Source organism: Silurus meridionalis, chromosome 20 (assembly GCF_014805685.1).
Source record: "Silurus meridionalis isolate SWU-2019-XX chromosome 20, ASM1480568v1, whole genome shotgun sequence".
Lineage (NCBI taxonomy): Eukaryota > Metazoa > Chordata > Actinopteri > Siluriformes > Siluridae > Silurus > Silurus meridionalis.
Window position 1 is genome coordinate 8,001,584 of NC_060903.1, and position 22,184 is coordinate 8,023,767.

Genomic DNA, 22,184 nt, shown 5'->3' on the forward strand with positions numbered 1-22,184 from the left:
AGCCTCCCAGCCTTTCCCATGGAGGGCCCTCGAGTAGGGACACCAGATCCGTAAACCATGGTTTGCCTGGCCATTGAGGTGCCACCAGGAGGAGACGGACTCCATCCCGGCGAACTCTCTCCAAAACTCCAAGGAGCAGTGCGATCAGGGGAAAGGCGTACCGGCATAGCCTTGGCAATGACTGTACAATTGCATCCAGACTTAACAGGGCTGGGTGAGCGAGAGAGAACCAGAGGGGACAGTGCGAGGTCTCCTGGGTCGCAAAAAGATCCACCTGGGCTCTGTAAAACCTCCGCCATATGAGCTCCACCACAGCCCGTTTGTTGGAGGCGAGGGTGACCCTCAGGTCTAAGGCCTTTTTGGGCCTTAAGCCCCGCCCACAGAGAGCGGGTGACGTGACAACGCTCTGTTTCTGGGCTTCGCACTGCCCGGAAGGAACAGGCTGGGGCTGTCGCCGACCAGCCCCATGAGATCAGCGAGGGAGGTACTGCTAAAACGCAGCCAACTGCTTTATAGACTCCTGGAACTTGTTTACGACCGCCGTCACAGCGTCGCCAAACAGTCCAGGAGGAGCCATCGGTGCGTTTAAAAGCACAGTTTGATCCTTGTCTGGGAGGTCAGACAAGGTGAGTCACAGATGCCCTTTCTGTGGCTACCAGGGCCACCATGGACCGACCAATGGTCCGCGCTGTGTGCTTCGTGGCCCGAAGTCAGCAGCGCGACGCAACTCCTTAATATCAGCGCCCCCTGGAGCTAAGTCCCTCACCAAAATCACGGAGCAGGTCAGCCTGGTATACTTGCAACACACCCATGGTGTGGAGACAACCCGCAGCCTGGCGTGCTGCCGTGTAAGCCGATGTAGCACGTAGCGGCTTAGTAGGGAAAACCGGAGCCTTCAATACTACGCTAGGGGAGAGATAGCTGGCTAGCGTCTCTTCCATACGCGGCATCACCCCGTAGCCACACGCCTTAGCCCCAACCATGTTCACGTAGAGCGAGGAGTGATGAGAAGAAGTACGCGCGGAGTACGGGGTTTCCCAGGATCTGGACACCTCTGTGTGGCCCCGGCGCCGAGGAAGTGACACAGGACACAGAAAACGCTCATCCAGCTTATTGGGTGCCCGTTGTTTCTGCTGCTCCACCGGCCAAGCCAGATCCAGCTTAGCTATGGCTCGTGTCACGACCTCGAGGAGCTCCTCGACCAGCACAAGAGTCCACAGGTTTGCTAGCAACAATCAGCTCTCCCTTCTCGGAGGGAGAGACATGCAATGCCGCGCTGCTCGCACCGGGAGAAGAAGCAGCCATCGGGCCTGCTTCTCCGAGAGAGCAGGAGCTCGATTCAGCAGACGAGGCTGGAGAGGACACATCCGACTCCAACCCTGCTGCTATATCGGCCTGCAAGCCCCACGAGCGCCGCTTTGCCTCAGCAAGAGTGGGACCCGGAGCCACGAGGGAGAGAGCTCTTCTCGAATAGTGCTCTCCGGGAGTGAAGCGTGCGCATAGCCATGCGGCTACAAGGCGAGCAATCGACTCCCTCGAGAGCCGATTGTGCATGCTCAACTCCTAAGCCAACAACACACCGATCATGCGAACCCTTTCTGGTAATAAAACGCAGACACAGATGAACACACTTACGTTAATTCTGTCTGCCAGCCATCACTCGATCAGAAAAACACAGCGAAACAGCGCTTACCTGAATGAGCAGAAGCTAGCGTCTTGTCAATCTCGCAGCCATTTGTAGCTTCCTGTTTACACGACGTCGCCTGCCAATGACGTCACGTCCCTACACCTATTGGTCAGATTACACACGTGGTTCAGGGCGCGGTCACACAGGGGCGTAGCATTACGACGCAGCTCCAGTTCCCTCGGGGAACTGTTGTTTTGGAGATGGTCTGATTCAGTCATCCATCTATCACAATTTAGCCCTGGTCAAAGCTGTAAATATCCTCATGCTTGTCCATTTTCCTGCTTCCAGCATGAGAACTTTGAGAACTGACTGTTCACATGCTGCTAATATACTTCACCCGGTGACAGGTCCATTGTAATGAGATAATTGATGTTATTCAATGTATTCAGCATGTCATTCAATGTGTTAGTTAATGTAATTACTTAACATATTAAGCTATTTTGTTATATAGTTAATTTTTGGCTATGTATTTTTAAAGATACTTATGCAATTAGCAAAATTGTTTTTAGCCAATTAGTTTTAATTTTATTTACATTATTTATCAGACAGAAAATCTTTTGCTTAAATTTCCCAATGGGAACATGTAGAGGGTGCAAAATAGAGTGTTTTTTGTAATGCTTTTGCTTTTTGCATATGAAATTGCAGTATCCATAGCTTTTAATTGCACTTTTTTCAATACAGGACCCCGGCCTGGCTCTTACCATTACCACTATGTACCATACCCAAAGACTTGGCTCAAAGCTCAGACATACTGCAGATTAGTATACACTGATCTGGCTACCATCGATAGCTCTGATGATGTGAATAGTCTTATGAATATGGTTGCTCTTGGCTACAGTGGTTCTTTATGGATTGGACTAAACAGAGCAAAAACACAGTGGGGATGGTCTCGAGGGGACCAATCTGTTTTCACCAATTGGGATGTAGGAAGGCCAAATGGTTCTGGACAATGTGTAGTCAGTATCAACAATGTCTGGAGAGATTACGATTGCACAGCACCTTTGTATTTTGTGTGCTACTATGGTAAGTCAACAAATCATTTATGTACATATATCCTGTTTTGGTTTAAAAGAATACTGTGAAAGCTTATTAATGTTATGTTACAGAGGGAACTGGATACATTATGGTTGAGTCTAACAAAACATGGCATGATGCTCAGAGTTACTGCCGAAACAGCTACACTGACTTGGCAACAATTCGCTCTCTGTGGGAACAGAGACAGTTGTTGCAGCTTGTTGGTAGAGGAGTATTTGTCTGGGTTGGCTTATATCAAGACACCTGGGGGTGGTCTGACCATTCAAGGTTCTTTTTCAGAAACTGGGCATTTGGACAACCAAGTTCCATGTCGGATAATTGTACTGCTCTGATGACAAGTGATTCTGGAAAATGGACTGTTCAGAATTGTGACACAGCACTTCCTTTTATCTGCTATGGAGGCGAGTCTCAATAGTCACATTGAATATGCAACATGAAATAAAGCACAAATTTGAACTTAGTCTCTTTGTAACTGACACATTTCACTTCGTAACTTTACAGAAGAAAGCAAAGTGAAGAAAAAAATAACAATAAGGATCAAAATATTTTACAGTGGAACAGCAAATATAAATGATCAGTCAATGCAGACACTGATCTTAAAGGAGGTAAGTCTATGTGTGGAGCACTATGGTACAAGTACAAAAATGTTACAGAAATGTTATTTAATACAATCAGGGACAGAAGATTCTGATCATTTTATTAAAATCTATTTCTATTACTTTAACAAAGAAGTGCTTTTCTAAGATCTGGTTCTTTAGAGTAAAGCCATAAATATGTACAAGAGAAACCTGTATGTTGGCCCTGAAAATGACCAAAGTATGCCAAGTGTAACAGTGGCATGCTTCTTTGTAAAGTAATGCAAAACTATTTCAACTAACCCAAGGTTTTCAACTTTAGTCCCTTGTATTGTTCAACAGACAATTAGCAAACCATTAATGTTTTAAAGTTTTTCAAACTGTTCATATTATAATGTTTGCTCTCTGATCTACTTCTGTTCTATTTTTTTGCAGATTGGAAAACAAATGACCAGCATGACCGCTTATAACAAACTGAGCTGGAACATGAGGAGTGATGGAAATGTATTTGTGAAGCAAAAATCCAGTGATTCATTCTGATAGGTTATTATCCTTCAAATAGAATCAATTTGAATCCCATAATCATTACACAGTAAATAATACTTTAGTATATTAGTGTATTGTAAGCACTTTGTGTTTAATTAATCATATTGTATAATCATGCTGCACTAAAGGCTTTACTATAATTTAGGCCAGAAAATAGACTTTGTGTAAATAGAATTATATTATAGAATATAAATAAAAAACGAAATAGAATTGTGTGTAGGTCACAAAATTATGATGATGATAAATATTTTGAATATATCATTAATAAACGTGCTCTTTTAACTTGACAAATAAAGTAGATTTATTGAATACAAATTACACTTCAGTTGGGTCAAATTATATTTTACATGAAATCTACCTCTTGATGATTTTTTTTGTTCTTAGTCTCATTCCTGAATTAGCATATACTCACTCCAAGACACCCTAATACCATTACTAATATGCCCACATGATAAAAATCTTTAAAAGGCAGTATCATTAAAAAAGAAATTTAAAACATTATCATTCAACCTCAATTAAAAATTCTGGAAATCCTGCATTCTGATAGCGGATCACGATGCCTGCTAATTAAAATGTAAAAATATTTTATTTATTCATTTATTTATTTTTAGCACAACTGGGCAAGAGTGAAGGATTTTTATAGTGAAGAGTGACAAAAAAGAAAGTGACAGAATATCTGGATTCTGCTAAATAAGCCTGTTTATAAGAAAGGTCCAAAAAACTGCTCTTGTGTGCTATTCTATTGAGCATTGTAGCCTGTTTAGAGGGGTTAAAAATAAAGACCACTTTTCTTGCTGTACTGTGTGCAACAGCAATGTTTTTGTTGCTTGTATTGAATAAATAATTACGAGTGTTTTTTCTTAGATCATAGCAAATGTTATTTAAAGTAGCTGGCTAGATGCAAAGGACCTATTTTACTGATGTCCTTTGTAGAAACAAACTCCCTGTAGACTTGCTTCAAAGTTTTAAAAAGTGTTCATTACTTGAATATTTTAGTATAATAAACAAAACAAAACAAAACAAAACAAAAAAAAAAAAAATATATATATATATATATATATATATATATATATATATATATATATATATATATATATATATATATATACGCTGAAATATATTTCTAATCAAGATTTTCTTTTTTTTTTTTTACAAGAAATGGCTTATTTTAATCCCAACAGCTTTTGTAATAATGTTTCAGTGGAAAACGACACTGTCAAAAAGTATTCTAATATTCACAGCTTGGTAAAACCCATTGAGTCAATTTTTGCAAAGTGTTGTTGCCTTGTCATATGAGCTTCACCTGTGACTAATAATGGATCAATAAGGACTCAGGTGTGTATAAAAAAGAACCCCAGTTCACTAGACCTTCACATTAACTGCAACTAGACCTCTGCAAACATGCCTAAGATTCACTCTGAGACTAAAGTTTTGATTATCAAGAGGCTGAAGACCAGATCCAATGCTGATGTGGCAGACACCTTCAATGTGTCTCAGCGTCAAGTACAGAGGATAAAAAAAAGATTTTAAGAGACTGGAGACGTTTTTGACAAGCCCAGGTCAGGCAGACCCCGCAAGACAACTGCTCGAGAGGACCGTTTGTTGGCTCGAAAATCCAAGGCCAGCCCATTTTCCACTGCAGCAGAGCTCCACGAGACCTGATCACCTGAAGTCCCTGTGTCAACCAGAACAGTTTGTCAGATTCTGTCTCGAAATGGCCTCCATGGTCGAATCAGTGACCAGAAGCCAGCACTAAACAAAAGACAATTGAAAAGGATGAACGCTGGAAAAGTGGCAGAAGGTGGATTTTTCTGATGAATCTTCTGTTGAATTACACCCAGTTGCCGCAAATATTACAGGAGACCTACTGGAGCCCGCATGGATCCGAGATTCACCCAGAAAACAGTGAAGTTTGGTGGCGGAAATTTCATGGTCTGGGGTTACATCCAGTATGGGGGTGTGCGAGAGATCTGCAGGGTGGAAGGCAACATCAATAGTCTAAAATACAAAGAAATCTTAGCTACCTGTTATATTCCCAACTATAAAAGAGGCCAAATTCTGCAGCAGGATGATGCTCCATCGCATGCTTCTATCTCCACATCAAAGTTCCTCAAGGCGAAGAAGATCAAGATGCTTCAGGATTGGCCAGCCCAGTCACCAGACATAAACATCATTGAGCATATGTGGGGTAGGATGAAAGAGGAAGCATGGAAGACGAAACCAAAGAATATTGATGAACTATGGGAGGCATGCAAGACTGTTTTCTTTGCTATTCCTGATGACTTCATCAATAAACTTTCTTTCGGCTTCTCCCGTTAGGGGTTGCCACAGCGGATCCTCCGCACGTTTGATTTGGCATATGTTTTTACGCTGGATGCCCTTCCTAACGCAAACCTCCCCAATTTATCCGGGCTTGGGACCGGCACTGAGAGTGGCTGGGGATGGTTCCCTGACCGGGAATCGAACCCGGGTCGCAGCGGTGGGAGCGCTGCGTCTTAACCACTAGACCACCAGGGGACCTAAAGCCACAGCAGACCATCCGCATGTTTGATTTGGCACGTTTTTACGCTGGATGCCCTTCCTAACGCAACCCTCCCCATTTATCAGGGCTTGGGACCGGCACTAGGGCTTGTGTAACCCTAATGGCTGGGGTTGGTTCCCTGACCAGGGATCGGGGATCTTAAGGGGATCTTAATTTGCTGACATATTTTCGTATTTGCAGTAAATTTGTTCAATTTCTGTATAAGCGACAAAACTTTTGTCTTGCCAAAATTTGACCATTCTGTCTTGATGAAATGATAAATCTTTTTTCAGTGAAACTAATTTATTTCAGTGCATTAAACATTATTTGGGATGGTTTTAGCTTTTCATATGAGCTATTTCTAACACCAATTGATTAATTCAAAGTCAGGTTGATAGCAGGTGTCCCCAATATAGTTTGTTTATATAGTAAACAGAATCAGTAAACAAACTATAAAGGATAAAATGTATGCTTTTTATTTTTTTAGGGAACATAATATATTAGGGAGTCTAAAGTGCAGAGAGGGCTGCTGTAGTATTTTGCAATTCTTTTATAACAGAAAACCAGTTTTGATGTGAGGAAGACGTGGCAGGCAAGCAAAAATAATCCAACTCTTTTTTTATTGATGCACTTCAAACAGAAAGACACTTAGGCGAGAAAGACAATGGAACCGTGGTTAATCTACAACAAGAAATTGGTCTCTTTCTTTCTAAGTTATACATACAATCACAATTATGAATGTGAGCCTCAAGAACAGGAGAAAGAAAGAAAAAATAAATAAATAAATAAGCCCGGTTATGTCGAGGGCCTAGGGGGACGCCAAAAAGCGTTGAGATAACCGATGATCGAGATAAACGAAAACCAATATGGCGGCAATATATTGACGTGCTTGAAATTTCTTTATGTACATGATGTGGGTTAATAAATGAGAATGTACATGCACGTGTTTTTGGAGTTTTTTACACAACAGCGTTGCCGAGATTTGTTTGATGAAGGCATGCTATAAAAATAATGTACATACATGTTTGTTAACTGTCAGGAAACCACCTGCCACGCCCCCTTCGGCGGCTTCCGCTTTCTCTGAAGCTCCCGGCTTCAATCGCGCACACCTGGGACTCGTTTAGCACTCATCACCAGCTCCTATTTAAACCCCTTACTTCCACACTCTCACCGTCTGTTATTGTTGGTATATGTTGGTTCACGGCGGTCGTTGCTATCGCTCATGCGTATCCCGGTACGTGCCTTCCCACTCGGACTCCACACTCTCTCAACCGCTTTTCTTCCCAAAGCGCATCGCGGATCCCCCCGATCCTGCCGTTGTTAATTCTATGCTTTTGCTGCTTATCCCACGTTCTCCTGTGTGCTGTTCAGCGCCGCGCTTCTACCAAGCGCACCCGTGGATTATATATACAGACTGCCTCTTTTCAGTTTGGGACTTATTGGACCACGCTCCCAGAGCGCACCACCGGAATACTTACTTTTAAGGCGAGTGTTTGTGTTTGGCTTTGCCCTGTGTTGCAATTAACTGTTTTGCTTTCACTTTGGCTTTCGCCTCTCTTTCATCACATAACATTAACAACAAAAGGCATATGTGCACCAACTAACAGCAGAGATTTACCAGTATACAATACAAACCACCGTCGATTCTCGATACAAACCTTTATTATATTCTCAAAGATCACTCAAAAAATCACTAAAAACATGCGGGGTGTAGTTAATCTTTTTCAAAAAGCTAACCAGTGTCAAAATTAAATTTTCGAGTCATTTCACTCTGACACACAGCTCTAAAAAGTATCCTACACCTGTAGCTTCTGTTAGGGTGGATTTTTCCGCCACTTCCACAAGTTTTTCTGCGGCTGCACAGCACCGATAGAGATAACCGACGTTAAGTGGCAAATTTGCCCCCCCTTGTGCTCGAGATATTAGGGTTCGGCGACATAAAAGAATTGACAAAACCATGAGAAAATGTTAAGATAAAAAGCGAGAATTTGGCGGTTCCACTTCAAAAACGTTGACTTAATAGGGTTGGCGAGTTAACCGAGGTCGAGATAAGTGGGTTCGACTGTAAAATGAAATATTACATTAGTAAATAGTACATTAACACTTTAAAAGATATATGTTTTCCTTTTTCCTTTCTACATCTACCAAGAAGTCAGGGGCAAGGGAAAGAGCTCAAAAAGGCTAAACAAAGAGAACAGGATTTTATTTTTTTCCCGTTCCTTTTTCTCTGAAATATGATAAAAATGGTTGCCAGGTGGTGTAAAACTTTTCCGTTATACCAAGTAATGTAAATCTGATCTTTTCTATTTGAATAAATTGCGACAGGTCATGTATCCAATGAGAATAACTGGGTGGGTGAGGATTCTTCCAATTCAGTAATATAAGTCTCTTTGCTACTATTAAACAAAAGGCGAGCGTGTTTGATTGTAAGGATGACAAGGAGGGATTTGTGGGGTTGAGTCCAAATAATGCTATTAGGGGACATGGTTTAATATCTAAAATAAAGTATTCAGAGATTGATTTAAAAATTGATGTCAGGAAGAGGTCAAGGCTGGGCAAAGCCAAAAAGTATGATAAAGAGTAGCCGGGGCCTGCCGACACCGGTCACAAGTTGAATCCAAACCAGGGTTAATTTTAGATAGTTTGGTCTTTGTCCAATACATTCTATGCAACTTTAAACTGTATTAACGAATGACAGGCGCATATAGAGGAGGTATGTACACGACCAATGGATCCGTCCGAAATAGAGGGTAGAAAGGAGGGGTTTTTATATATAGTAGAAAGACCTGATGCTGCCTGTAAACCGAAATGTTTTCTAAATTTTTTCCAGATTTTAAGGCTTTGTAGAACTAAAGGATTGGAGGAGTAATTGGATGTCTTCAACGCTAATGAAGAGCATAATAAATCATGCAGAGCCACATGAGTACAGGGACTACATTCTATCTCAACCCATCCGGAACCCATTGGCGCAGGCCATAGTGTGACTGGCTCCAGTAGAGAATAATATGGATATTTGCTGCCCAGTAAAATATTAAAAAGTAAGGGAGTGCAAACCCACCTAGTTTTTTGGGCTGTTGAAAAAACGATTTTTGGATCCTTATTGGGCCTCCGTTCCAAATATAATTAGATACTGCTAGGCAAGCAGAAGTAAGACAAGCTACACAGTATCTCATTCACTAAAACCAGGCTGAGTAAAGGCAAATTCATACAACACGCTACATCTGCTGTGCTTTCAGCTGTTCAGTTGTTTTTGTACATCACTCTGGCCAAGGGCATCTGTCAAAAATGTAAATGTAAATGTTCAGGATCGCATCGCAGAGTTAACGGGGAAAACGAGAGGTGGTGGATTGTGTTTCTACCGTATACAATATCAACGCAAGTTGGACTTTAGATATACAGTAACAACACTGAAAAAGATATGATAATTTAGATGCACTCTTCATGAGATGCCGCAGGAGTTTTCCTCTTTAATTCTCGCGAATGTGTACATTCCTCCAGGTGCGTGCATGAGCACAGCACTGCAACAGCTGGCTGAATAAATAACTAAAATGGAGCAAAGGTACCCAGACTCTCTTCTTTCTTAATTCTTAAAGACTTTAACAAAGCAAATCTTTCCTGTGAACTGCTAAAATACAGACAGCACATTACATGTCCCACCAGAGACAGTATTATATTGGATCACTGTTACACCACAATAAAGGATGCATATCACTCTATCCCACATGCAGCTTTGGGGCTTTCTGATCACTGTCTAGTTCATCTCATACCAACCTACAGGCAGAAAATGAAGCAGAGCGGGATTAACAACTGCACTGATTAGAGTGAGAAGAAGAGAAATCCCCCCCAACACTTTCCCCACTCACCATCCTGAACAGCACAGTAACAACAGTGGAGTCATTCAAGTTTATGGGTACCACCATCTCTCAGGACCTGAAGTGGGACAATGAAATTGACTCCATTGTTAAAAAGGACCAGCAGAGGTTCTACTTCCTTTGCCAATTGAAGAAATTCAACCTGGTACAGGAGCTGCTGAAACAGTTCCACTCGGCCATCATTGAGACTGTCCTTTTACACATTCATAACTGTCTAGTTTGGTTCAGCAACCAAATCAGACATCAAGTGACTAAAGCGGACAGTCAGCACTGCTGAGAGGATTATTGGTGCTCCCTAGGGTTCAGCGGAGCACGGTTATTATCTCTGGCATTAGTACTTTGCCCTTGTCTGCCTATTTCAAAAGGTCTGCCTGTAGACCTGCAGTACCACCATAATGTTCAGTGCTGCCCCTGCCTGGCCAGCTGCCACATGTGCTTTACTGACTAAACTAGATCTCACTGTAATGCAACATTGTAACCTTTTTATGGACAATAGTGGTTCAGTGGATAGGCTCTGAGTTACTGTTGGGACGTCAAAGTTTCAAGCTCCAGCAATGCCAAACTGCCACTGTTGGGCTCTTGGGCAAGTCCTTAAACCTTCTTTATTCTGCTGCATCCAATCTAGTCCCAGCTTTCTAATAAGTTGGGATATGTGACAAAAGAATTTCACTGTTCATGAACTGTATACATGACAAGTAGGAGCCTTATTCTTTCTTTCATTTAAAAAATGTATTTAAAAATAACAAACAAACAAACAAACAAACAAACAAACAAAAAAGTGACCTGTACAACGAGACAGCAAAATAAATGACAAAATTGAACACAATAATGATTAGAAAACAAATAAACATGGTCTGTATAAAGTTATTACAGTAGCAGCTTCCAATATGGCTGTACTCAAAGTATGTCTAACCTTCAATGACTGATGTCAAACTAAAAAAGATTTACCAGTTCTAGGGAAAGCCAATGTCTAAAGAAAGCTAATTGTAAAGTAAAATCCATTAGCACATTGCAGTTGAGATTCAGAGATCTCTGCCTTTTGATGAAGCTGAAGTGTGAAATGGTAGCTTAGTGGTCAAGATGCTTTGACTTCTCATTAGAAGGTTATGAGTTTAAATTCCAACACCACCAAGCTGCTTCTGCTGTGCCCATGAACAATGCCTACACAAGGAGACTGTTAAGTGATGGTTCCCACAGAGCCCTGATCTCAAAAGCATCAGTTCTGTCTGGGTTCACGTAAAGAGACAGAGGTATTTGAGACCGCATAGATCTACAGAAGATCTGCGGTTAGTTCTCAAAGGTATTTGGAACAACCTACCTGCCAAGTTCCTTCAAAAAACTATGTATATATATATATATATATATATATATATATATATATATATATATATATATATATATATATATATAAAATATACAGGTCGACACACATCTGCCTTACTTGAATGGTGTGTTCTCTTGTCTTTGCCATGTTGACAAATGGGTAAGAGAAATAGGCCTCTGTGTAAGGATATCATATTTATACCCCAGGGAAACAGGAAATCATGAATTACTAATTAAAAGTCCCTAGATACCCTGACCAACCTTAGCAACTACAGAAAAATATATATAAAAAAAAAAAACAATTAACATTTTCAGAGGAATTGTTAGGGGTGCCAATAATTGTGGCACACATGATTTCAAGTTTTTTTTTTCTAAATGTGTGATTTTTTTACCACCAAAGTAATGTACTTAAATAAAGGTTGGATTTTCTCTTTTTTGCATTTGGGTTCTATGTTGTTTTAAAAAAAAGGAGAATTTTTAGAAGTCCACGACCACATCTGAAACAGGGGTGCCAATAATTGTGGAGGGCACTGTATGCTGTTTTGCAGGCAAAGGTTGGTCACACCAAATACTGATTTATATTTGGATTTACTGTTCATTTACTTTCCATTTTGTTAATTGATAAAAATAAACTATTAACACTTCAATTTTTTTAAGTATTTTAATTTATGGCATTTCTTCACACCTGCCAACAGTATTCATTTACATAAAGTTGCATGCACATTAATACTGAAAACCCAAAACCCTAAAACATCCAAAGTATAAAAGGGCACACATGGAATTAAATAGTAAACAAAAAACCCTGAAACAACCAAAAATATGTCTCATATAAACTTTACTGATCATGATGAACAAGGAAAATGAGAGAGAGAATTTTGGATGATGTGGAGATGGTGAAACAGGAAGTGGATAGGATTAGTAAGGAGGAAGTGAGAGCAGCAATTAAAAGGATGAGGAGTGGAAAGTCAGTAGGACCAGATGACATACATGTATATGTTTAGTAGAGATGGCAGTGGAGTTTTTATCAAGATTGTTTAACATGGTTTTGGAAGGTGAGAGGAGGCCTGAGGAATGGAGAAGGAGTGCGCTGGTACTGGTTTGTAAGAATAAGGGAGACCTGCAGTAACTACAGGGGAATAAAGTTGATTAGACACACCATGAAGTTATGGGAAAGAGTAGTGGAAGCCAGGCTGAGAGAAGAGGTGCAACTGTTAAATTGGATATTAGACACAAAAAAATTAAACTCTACTCATTTTTTGTTTATAGTAATGTTCATTTTCATTACAAGTTTAAGCGTCCATATATATATATATATATATATATATATATATATATATATATATATATATATATATATATATATATATATATGATAAGCATTCAATACTTTTTTCGTGTTAGTCTGATTTGTAAGATTTGACACTTTATTGAATTTTTTTTTTTTTTTTTTGCTTTATTTTGAGCATGCATGAGTATTTATTTTGTATGTTTCTGATAGAAAAGGGAAAATAGAAAAGACAAGACGTGAACTCACCAGTGGGGTGTGGGTGGGGGGGGGAGAGAGAGTGCATAACCTCTAACAAACTCAGAAGTGACCCACACCACTCTGCAGCTCTCTTCTGAACAGTTTGCATTAAAAAAAAACCTGCGAATAATGTGATCTACAAATCAACGAAGAGTGTGTTCGCGTGACGTTTGTGCTTCCCATCATTGCGTCTGGTTGCGATTTTGGGTTTCGCGCCGTCTCTCAGTGATCTGTGCACACCTCTTACCAAGAGATGCTGCCATGTCCCGACGGCTGTTTCCGCGACTGAACGTGCGCTGGATTGCGGCGCTGCTCGCGCACCTGCAGCGAGGTGAAAACTACGCTACAGGTGAGCGATCCCTCACATTCTCTTAGCTTGAGCCATTTGACATACACAGTGGCATGCATTTTCTCATTTAAGATGTATTTCCCATTTTTGACGCATCTTTAACATTTTTATACTGTTTTAGAGGAAAAAAAAAGTTGAATATATAACCCTACAAATCAATCTCTCCTGTTCTGTGTGTCCCAATACATTTGATCTAATGACCAACTTCTTAAATAATTAATCAAAATTCATATCGTGGACAAAATGTGAACATGTGCAGCACAGGCCAGGGTTTGAAAATTTTTATTCTCTCTAGGATGCAGATTGTGTAGCCTGGTCCTGAGCATTCTTAAAAAATAATACTAACAAAAAAACCCCAACAACTATTAGTCGAATAGTATTAATATAATCATACACAAGACCCCCACAATGCAAAATGCAAACGTAGGCCTACATGCAAAAAACTAAAATATCTTGTATTAAGACTAATTTATGTTTATTTTTCAATGTGTGCAACCTGATTTATGAATGCATGTTTATTTTACAGGTAGTCGTCGACTTACGACCACAATTGGGACCGACAAATCGGTCGTAACACTCTACTTACATGGTCATAAGTAGAGTAGGCTATATGTACAGTACTGTGATTATGCCGAGGCTGGTAAAAAAAAAAAAACGCCGCGGCTAACGATTGTGGTCGTAAGTTGCATAGGTTGTAAGTTGACGACTACCTGTAGTTATATGTAATATGTAATAAAGTAGACTTCAACACAGAAAAGGAAAAGAGGTTAATTAGATTATTCATTTGGGTTCATTTGGGTGTGGAAGCAAGGAAAAATATGAAGGACAGGGGGTATTTCTGGAACAGGGTTGTATTAATAGATTATACATTATAAAATGTAAAAAAAAAAAAAAACGTCTCATTCTTGACGACAAAAAAAATTAGTTCAATAATGAAAGAGCACCCCATAACAAAATAAAGATCGTTCCTATCAGCATACTGTAACGTTTCCCCTGTCAGCTACCCTCATTCACCGGACTACATCACCCATCATCCTTTGCACCCCGTCATCCACCATGTTTGTTTCCCGTCTTCACCTGTCCGTTCACCCGGACTCTAATACTCATCACCACTGTCTTCACTCATTGTCGGTTATCGTCTTTACTACGTTATGTATGTGTGATTTACCTGCTCCTTATTATTAAAATGACATCCTTAATGTTACTATTCGTCGTCCTCATCTCTCCGTGTCCATACTGTGACACATACTTGATATTATGTAGAATTGACAGAGTTAAACATGCTGTAAAATCTCAGTTCAACATTATCATTATTCTTATTTGAAGGGTTTTGATAACACACTTGTTAAAACAAAAGACGTTATAAAAGAGTTTAAGGAAAATACACAGAAAAAGTGAACGTTTGTCCAAGCAGCTATTTTTTCCTTATAATCCTTTAAATCCTTTAAAACTTGCTAATTATTCAACAAGAGCAACAGGCAGAGTTACTAAACATTGTGCAACACAATTCGGATGCCATATGCCAACTTACACTGCTTGACTTTTTTGTAAAAAAAGGAGTGAAGCTTTTGCAGCTTTGAGCTCATCACAACCTAATGTTGGATCGCGCACGGGACCGCGGATGCAACACGAGCTACAGAACTAGGGCGTGTGATGATGACGTGACAAGTAAGTGACTGACTGCCATGGATACGTGAACGTCATGTATAGACTATCTTGTCTCTTTGAATTTTAAATCACTCTGCATTTATATACATTGCTCCATTAAAACCTCAACATGTCGTGGACACACACTCTCCACTAAATAAGGAAGGGGGACGAATTAAATTTTTATAAAAAGTGCATGAGTATACCTGTGAACTGTGAAATGAACATCCTTGACCAGTGAAGTGTGAAGTTGACAGAAAAGGTGACATGTCTTTGCCCTCCTTGCAAAAAAGAATGTCCCAACCTCCCTAGTATTTCCTTAGATTTGCATAGCACGGGGTTTTGGTGATAAGTTAGAAAATGTTTTCCATTTATGGGACTAGCAGCTCAGAATTCATTCATTGTGACTAGCAGCTCAGAATAAGAAGGAAAATGGTACAGGCTGCATCTTTTTGTCTGCTACTGCTATCAGGTTAGAAATTACATTTTTGACTATGCTGCAGTTTTAACTATTTTTACCTGTAAATGTGGATCTCCATTTTATAGTAAATATTTTTGCATTTTGTCATTTGTAGGAACCTTTGATATCTCTTCTTCTTTGATTTACTACTATGTGAGTGCATCCATGACCTGGCAAGAAGCTCAGAGTTACTGTAGATCAAATCATATTGACCTGGTTACATTAGGCGGCATGGCAGATGTAAATTTCTTGAATCAAAGTTTCCAATCAATGATTCCTGGAAATGGTTCTATGTGGATTGGACTTAAAAGGAGCTGGTCCTGGTCTACAGGAGAATCTCTCAATTACACTCTCTGGACCACAGGCCAACCAAGTGAAGGAAATTCAGAAGCAGCATGTGGATTGTTTGATTCTGAGGGATGGAGTGACTACTACTGTTTAAACCAATTTGGCTTCTACTGCTTTGATGGTAATCTGATTTATCTAAAAATATATATTTTTATTTAAAACTATATAAATCATAAAACTAGATAAATCATGTTTTATTTTTGGCCCATTTGTTTGCCAAAAATACAACCCCAATTCCAAAATAAACTGGGACGCTTGGTAAAATGTAAATAAAAAGTTGGGGATGGGGCATCAAAAGGCTAGACAAGTAAGAGTTACTAAAATAAAACTATAAATAAATAATATATATAATATATAATAAAATATGGGGTTATGAGATTTCTGTTTTTTCTGGTTTTATTTTACACATAGTCCAAGTTTTTGGGGGATTGGAATTGATCTAATCGACATCACAGACAGCAAAGCAATGCAACTAAAACAACACTGATATTTAAAAAAATAAATAAAAATGTGAAACACCTTATACGGTAGACTTGCCTTTGCTCTCTGCCTAAAAAATAGTGATGGGAATGTGGCAGTTGAAGAAAAAAAAACTAATTAATTTTAATCAATTTGACTAAAATATTGTTGGGAGAAATGCACTTTATCCTCTGTACAGATGACAGTCTACATATATTTAAAGTGATAAAACAGAGTGATAACAAGGTATTTAGCCTGAGAACAGACGTAACGAATAGAATTGCTAAGACTAAGAGATGAGCAAAGTGAATAAATGAGGATTTTTTTTTTAACTCCACAAGTGATCTTTATGATATGATTATAAAAGTGTTAATTTATTTCCTGATGCAAAGAAGTATTACTATTTATGTTTTTACATAAGAAGGATAAAATTATTTCAGTGAAATTATAAGTAAATCTTTTAAAGCAAAACATTACAGTTTAAGAAAAAATGTTGCATACTGGGTTTTATACATTTATAAGCATATAAAGAGTTTTTGCTGTCTGCCAAACATATGCTAAAATATTATTTTATAATTGCCTCCTTCAGAAGACTCTTCTAATGCCAGCAAAACGTACATATTAATCACAGAATCGAAGACTTGGGAAGATGCCCAGACTTACTGCAAACAATACCACACAGATCTAGCCGTCATCGACAACAGTGAAGACAGTGCAGCTTTTCCTGTTGATGCAGCATATGTATGGATTGGTCTGATCTCCTCATACTGGTCTGATGGAGGGTTTTCAAGCTTCCGGTACTGGGCACAGGATAATTCCGAGTCATCTCTTGATGATACATGTACTGCTATGGATAATTCTGGGGAATGGATCAGTAAACAATGCAACCTCAAAATGTCATTCATTTGCTATGGAGGTGAGAGTTAAAAATGTATTTTATCACACTGCTTTAGGACACCCCTCTCATTGAAAACTCATTATGCAATTAAATGTAATATTCACTTGAGGTTGTTGTCAATAATTTTTAAACCCCAAAACAATATTAATCATGAACTTACTGTATTTCCAGGAGTATGCAGGCACCTGTCCAATAACTCCCATATGTGCATCCTATTATAGATTTCACCTCCCTTTTATATATAACCTCCAATTTGCTGTTTTCATTACAGTGTGGCTGTGGAAAGTTATCTACATTATCTATATTTATTAAGTTGGAAAGTGTGCTTTCTGTGTGTTTTTTTTACATAAGTTAAATAAAAGATGCATTGTGTATACTGACGCCTTTCTATCAGAACTGGCATTAACTTTTTCAGAAACTTGAGCATCAGTAGCTCATCTGTTGGATCGGACAACAGGAGCAGACTTCGCTCCCCACATTCCGGTTCAAAACTGTTCCTTACTTGGACCACTTTTGATAGATACTGACCACTACAGACCAGGAACACCCCACAAGAGCTGCAGTTTTGCTCTGACCCATTCGTCTAGCTATCACAATTTGGTCAAACTCGCTCAAATCCTTACTTTTGCTAATTTTTTGCTTATCACACGTCAACTTTGAGCACAAAATGTTCACTCGTTGCATAATATATTCCACCCAATAACAGGTGCCATGATGAAGAGATGATCAGTGCTATTCACTTCACCTGTCAATGGGCAAAATGTTATGACTGGTCAGTGTTTGTGTATATATAACATCAACATAATTTATTTTGCTAAAAAAATCACTACTGCAATTAGGGAATACTGAGAGCGGGTGTATTTGGTCTGCAAAAATGCGTAGGTGTTATAGTTCAGCATAAAATGCCAAGACCCAAGTTTCCAAGCAAAAGAAAAGGTTTAGAGCATCACACTGCCTCTGCCAGCTTGCCATAGTGCATTCTGTTGCAAACTCTTTACCAATTAAGTAATGCACACAAATCCATCTATCCATACAGTGTAAGAGAAACATGGTTCATCAGACCATGCCACTTTCTTCCATTGATTCATAGTCCAGTTCTGTTGTGTTTTTTATTTTTTGTCTTTGGACGAAATCAGCATGGGCACGCAAAGAGTCAATGGCTCCATGTCATTGTGCAGCAAGTTGTGATGCATTGTGTTCTCACACCTTTCCATCATTGATATCATTAACTATTACAGTAATTTGTGCTAATGTTGTACATCCATGTGCTCAGACCATACAAACTATTCTTTGCTGCCCATGCACATTAGGGAGTCTTGAGTGTGTATGACTTTTACTAGCTGTACACTTCTTTGTACAATTTCTGGTAAGTACTAACCACTCCTTAACAGATACACTCCATAAGAACTGTTGTTTTGGAGATGGTCTGATTCAGTCATCCATCTATCACAATTTGGCCCTGGTCAAAGCTGTAAATATCCTCATGCTTGTCTATTTTCCTGCTTCCAGCATTAGAACTTGGAAAACTGACTGTTTACATGCTGCTAATATACTTCACCACGTGACAGGTCTATTGTAACGGATAATTGATGTATTCAATGTAAAATTCCTTTTTGCAAAAATTCCTAAACGGGGACATGTAGAGGGTGCAAAATAGAGTGTTTTTTTGTAATGCTTTTGCTCTTTGCATATGAAATTGCAGTGGACATAGCTTTTAATTGCACTTTTTCAATACAGGACCCCAGCCTGGCTCTTACCATTACCACTATGTGCCATACCCAAGGACTTGGCTCAAAGCTCAGACATACTGCAGATTAGTATACACTGATCTGGCTACCATCGATAGCTCTGATGATGTGAATAGTCTTATGAATATAGTTGATCCTGGCTACAGTGGTTCTTTATGGATTGGACTAAACAGAGCACAAACACAGTGGGGATGGTCTCGAGGGGACCAATCTGTTTTCACCAATTGGGATGTAGGAAGGCCAAATGGTTCTGGACAATGTGTAGTTAGTATCAACAATGTCTGGAGAGATTACGATTGCACAGCACCTTTGTATTTTGTGTGCTACTCTGGTAAGTCAACAAATCATTTATGTACATATATCCTGTTTTGGTTCAAAAGAATACTGTAAAAGCTTATTTTATTAATGTTATGTTACAGAGGGAACTGGATACATTATGGTTGAGTCTAACAAAACATGGCATGATGCTCAGAGTTACTGCCGAAGCAGCTACACTGACTTGGCAACAATTCGCTCTCTGTGGGAACAGAGACAGTTGTTGCAGCTTGTTGGTAGAGGAGTATTGGTCTGGGTTGGCTTATATCAAGACACCTGGGGGTGGTCTGACCAGTCAAGCTTCTTTTTCAGAAACTGGGCATTTGGACAACCAAGTTCCATGTCTGATAATTGTACTACTCTGATGACAAGTGATTCTGGAAAATGGACTGTTCAGAATTGTGACACAGCACTTCCTTTTATCTGCTATGGAGGCGAGTCTCAATAGTCACATTGAATATGCAACATGAAATAAAGCACAAATTTAAACTAAGTCTCTTTGTAACTGACACATTTCACTTTTTAACTTTACAGAAGAAAGCACGGTGAAGAGAAAAATAACAATAAGGATCAAAATATTTTACAGTGGAACAGCAAATATAAATGATCAGTCAATGCAGACACTGATCTTAAAGGAAGTAAGTCTATGTGTGGAGCACTATGGTACAAGTACAAAAATGTTACAGAAATGTTATTCAATACAATCAGGGACAGAAGATTCTGATCATTTTATTAAAATCTATTTCTATTACTTTAACAAAGAATTGCTTTTCTAAGATCTGGTTCTTTAGAGTAAAGCCATAAATATGTACAAGAGAAACCTGTATGTTGGCCCTGAAAATGACCAAAGTATGCCAAGTGTAACAGTGGCATGCTTCTTTGTAAAGTAATGCAAAACTATTTCAACTAACCCAAGGTTTTCAACTTTAGTCCTTTGTATTGTTCAACAGGTGTATTGTTAAACATTAGCAAACCTTTAATGTTTTAAAGTTACCCAAACTGTTTATATTATAATGTTTGCTCTCTGATCTACTTCTGTTCTATTTGTTGCAGATTGGAAAACAAATGACCAGCATGACCGCTTATAACAAACTGAGCTGGAACATGAGGATTGATGGAAATGTATTTGTGAAGCAAAATGCCAGTGATTCGTTCTGATTATGCTTTAAATAGAAACAATTAGAACCCCATAATCATTACAAAGTAAAGAATACTTTAGTAAATTAGTGTATTGTAAGCACTTTGTGTCATATTGTATAATCATGCTGCACTAAAGGCTTCACTATAATTTAGGCCAGTAAATAGACTTTGTGTAAATAGAATTATATTATAGAATATAAAAAAAAAAAAATAGAATTGTGTGTAGGTCACAAAATTATGATGATTAATATTTTGAATATATTATTAATAAACTTGCTCTTTTGACTTGACAAATAAAGTAGAATATTGAATACAAATTACACTTCAGGTGGGTCAAATTATATTTTTCATGAATTCTACCTCTTGATTATTTTTTTTGTGTTTAGTCTCATTCCTGAACTAGCATGTACTCACTCCAAGACACCCTAATACCATTACTAATATGCCCACATGATAAAAATATTTAAAAGGCAGTATCATTAAAAAGAAATTTAAACATTACCATTCAACCTCAATTAAAAATTCGGAAATCTTGCATTCTGATAGCGGATCACAGATGCCTGCTAATTAAAACTCAAAAAATATTTTCTTTTTTATTTATTTATTTTTTAGTACAACTGGGCAAGAGTAAAGGAATTTCATAGTGGAGAGTGAGAGACAAAAAAGTGACAGAATATCTGGATTGTTCATTCTGCTAAATAAGCCTGTTTATAAGAAAGGTCCAAAGAACTGCTCTTGTGTGCTATTATATTGAGCATTGTAGCCTGTTTAAGAGGGGTTTAAAATAAAGACCACTTTTCTTGCTGTCCTGTGTGTAACAGCAATGTTTTTGTTGCTTGTATTGAATAAATTTTTACAAGTAGTGTGACTTAGTTCACTTGCATAGCAAATGTTATTTAAAGTAGCTGGTTAGATGCAAAGGACCTATTTTACTGATGTCCTTTGTAGGAACAAACTCCCTGTAGACTTGCTTTGAAGTTTTAAAAAGTGTTCATGACTTGAATATTTCAGTATAATATAAAAAGATATATATGATATAATATCTTAACATTCCCAATATAGTTTGTTTATGTAGCTCTCTGGAATGGTCCTAAAATGGTTTAAATCATACTTAAGGGAGAGGTTACTATGTTAACATAGGTAACTATAATTCTGAGTGGACATCCATGACATGTGGAGTCCCACAAGGCTCAATTCTTGCACCGCTTCTGTTTAATCTGTATATGCTTCCACTGGGTCAAATAATGGAAAAGAACCAAATTGCTTACCACAGCTATGCAGATGACACCCAAATATACTTAGCCCTGTCACCCAATGACTACAGCCCCATTGACTCTCTATGTAAGTGCATTGATGAAATTAACAGTTGGATGCGTCAAAACTTCCCCCAGTTAAACAAAGACAAAACTGAAGTCATTGTATTTGGAAATAAAGATAAAACTCTCAAGGTTAACACATACCTTGACTCTAGGGGTCTAAAGACACAAAATAAAGTCAGAAATCTTGGGGAAATTTTAGAGTCTGATCTTAATTTCAGTAGTCATGTGAAAGCAATTAGCAAATCAGCTTACTACCATCTCAGAAATATTGCCAGAATTAGATGTTTTGTCTCAAGACAGGACTTAAAGAAACTTGTTCATGCTTTTATCACCAGCAGGGTGGACTCCTTACTGGGATCCCCAAAAAATACATTAGACATCTGCAGCTCATACAGAACGCTGCTGCCAGAATTCTGA

General features: G+C 38.7%; 1 protein-coding gene and 1 non-coding gene across 2 annotated transcripts; one reads left to right on the forward strand and one right to left on the reverse strand.

Moving 5' to 3' along the window:
* Positions 1-6,288: 6,288 nt before the first annotated feature.
* On the reverse strand, positions 6,289-6,361 carry trnag-ccc. Its single transcript has one exon. It is a non-coding gene; the product is annotated as a tRNA-Gly (tRNA).
* A 6,772-nt stretch (positions 6,362-13,133) lies between these two features.
* LOC124403389 (macrophage mannose receptor 1-like) lies at positions 13,134-19,756 on the forward strand. Its single transcript, XM_046877107.1, has 4 exons — positions 13,134-13,433; positions 16,937-17,263; positions 18,983-19,324; positions 19,413-19,756. The coding sequence occupies exons 1-4, from the start codon at positions 13,346-13,348 to the stop codon at positions 19,754-19,756; spliced, it is 1,101 nt and encodes a 366-aa protein (XP_046733063.1). The 5' UTR covers positions 13,134-13,345.
* The last annotated feature ends 2,428 nt before the right edge of the window (positions 19,757-22,184 follow it).

Excerpts from the sequence above, each read along its gene's own strand:
- LOC124403389 (XM_046877107.1), top strand. The coding sequence starts at position 13,346 with ATGTCCCGACGGCTGTTTCCGCGACTGAACGTGCGCTGGATTGCGGCG. Across the intron at positions 13,434-16,936 it reads AGGTGAAAACTACGCTACAG|AAGACTCTTCTAATGCCAGC; the intron begins GTGAGCGATCCC and ends TGCCTCCTTCAG. Across the intron at positions 17,264-18,982 it reads GTCATTCATTTGCTATGGAG|GACCCCAGCCTGGCTCTTAC; the intron begins GTGAGAGTTAAA and ends TTTTCAATACAG.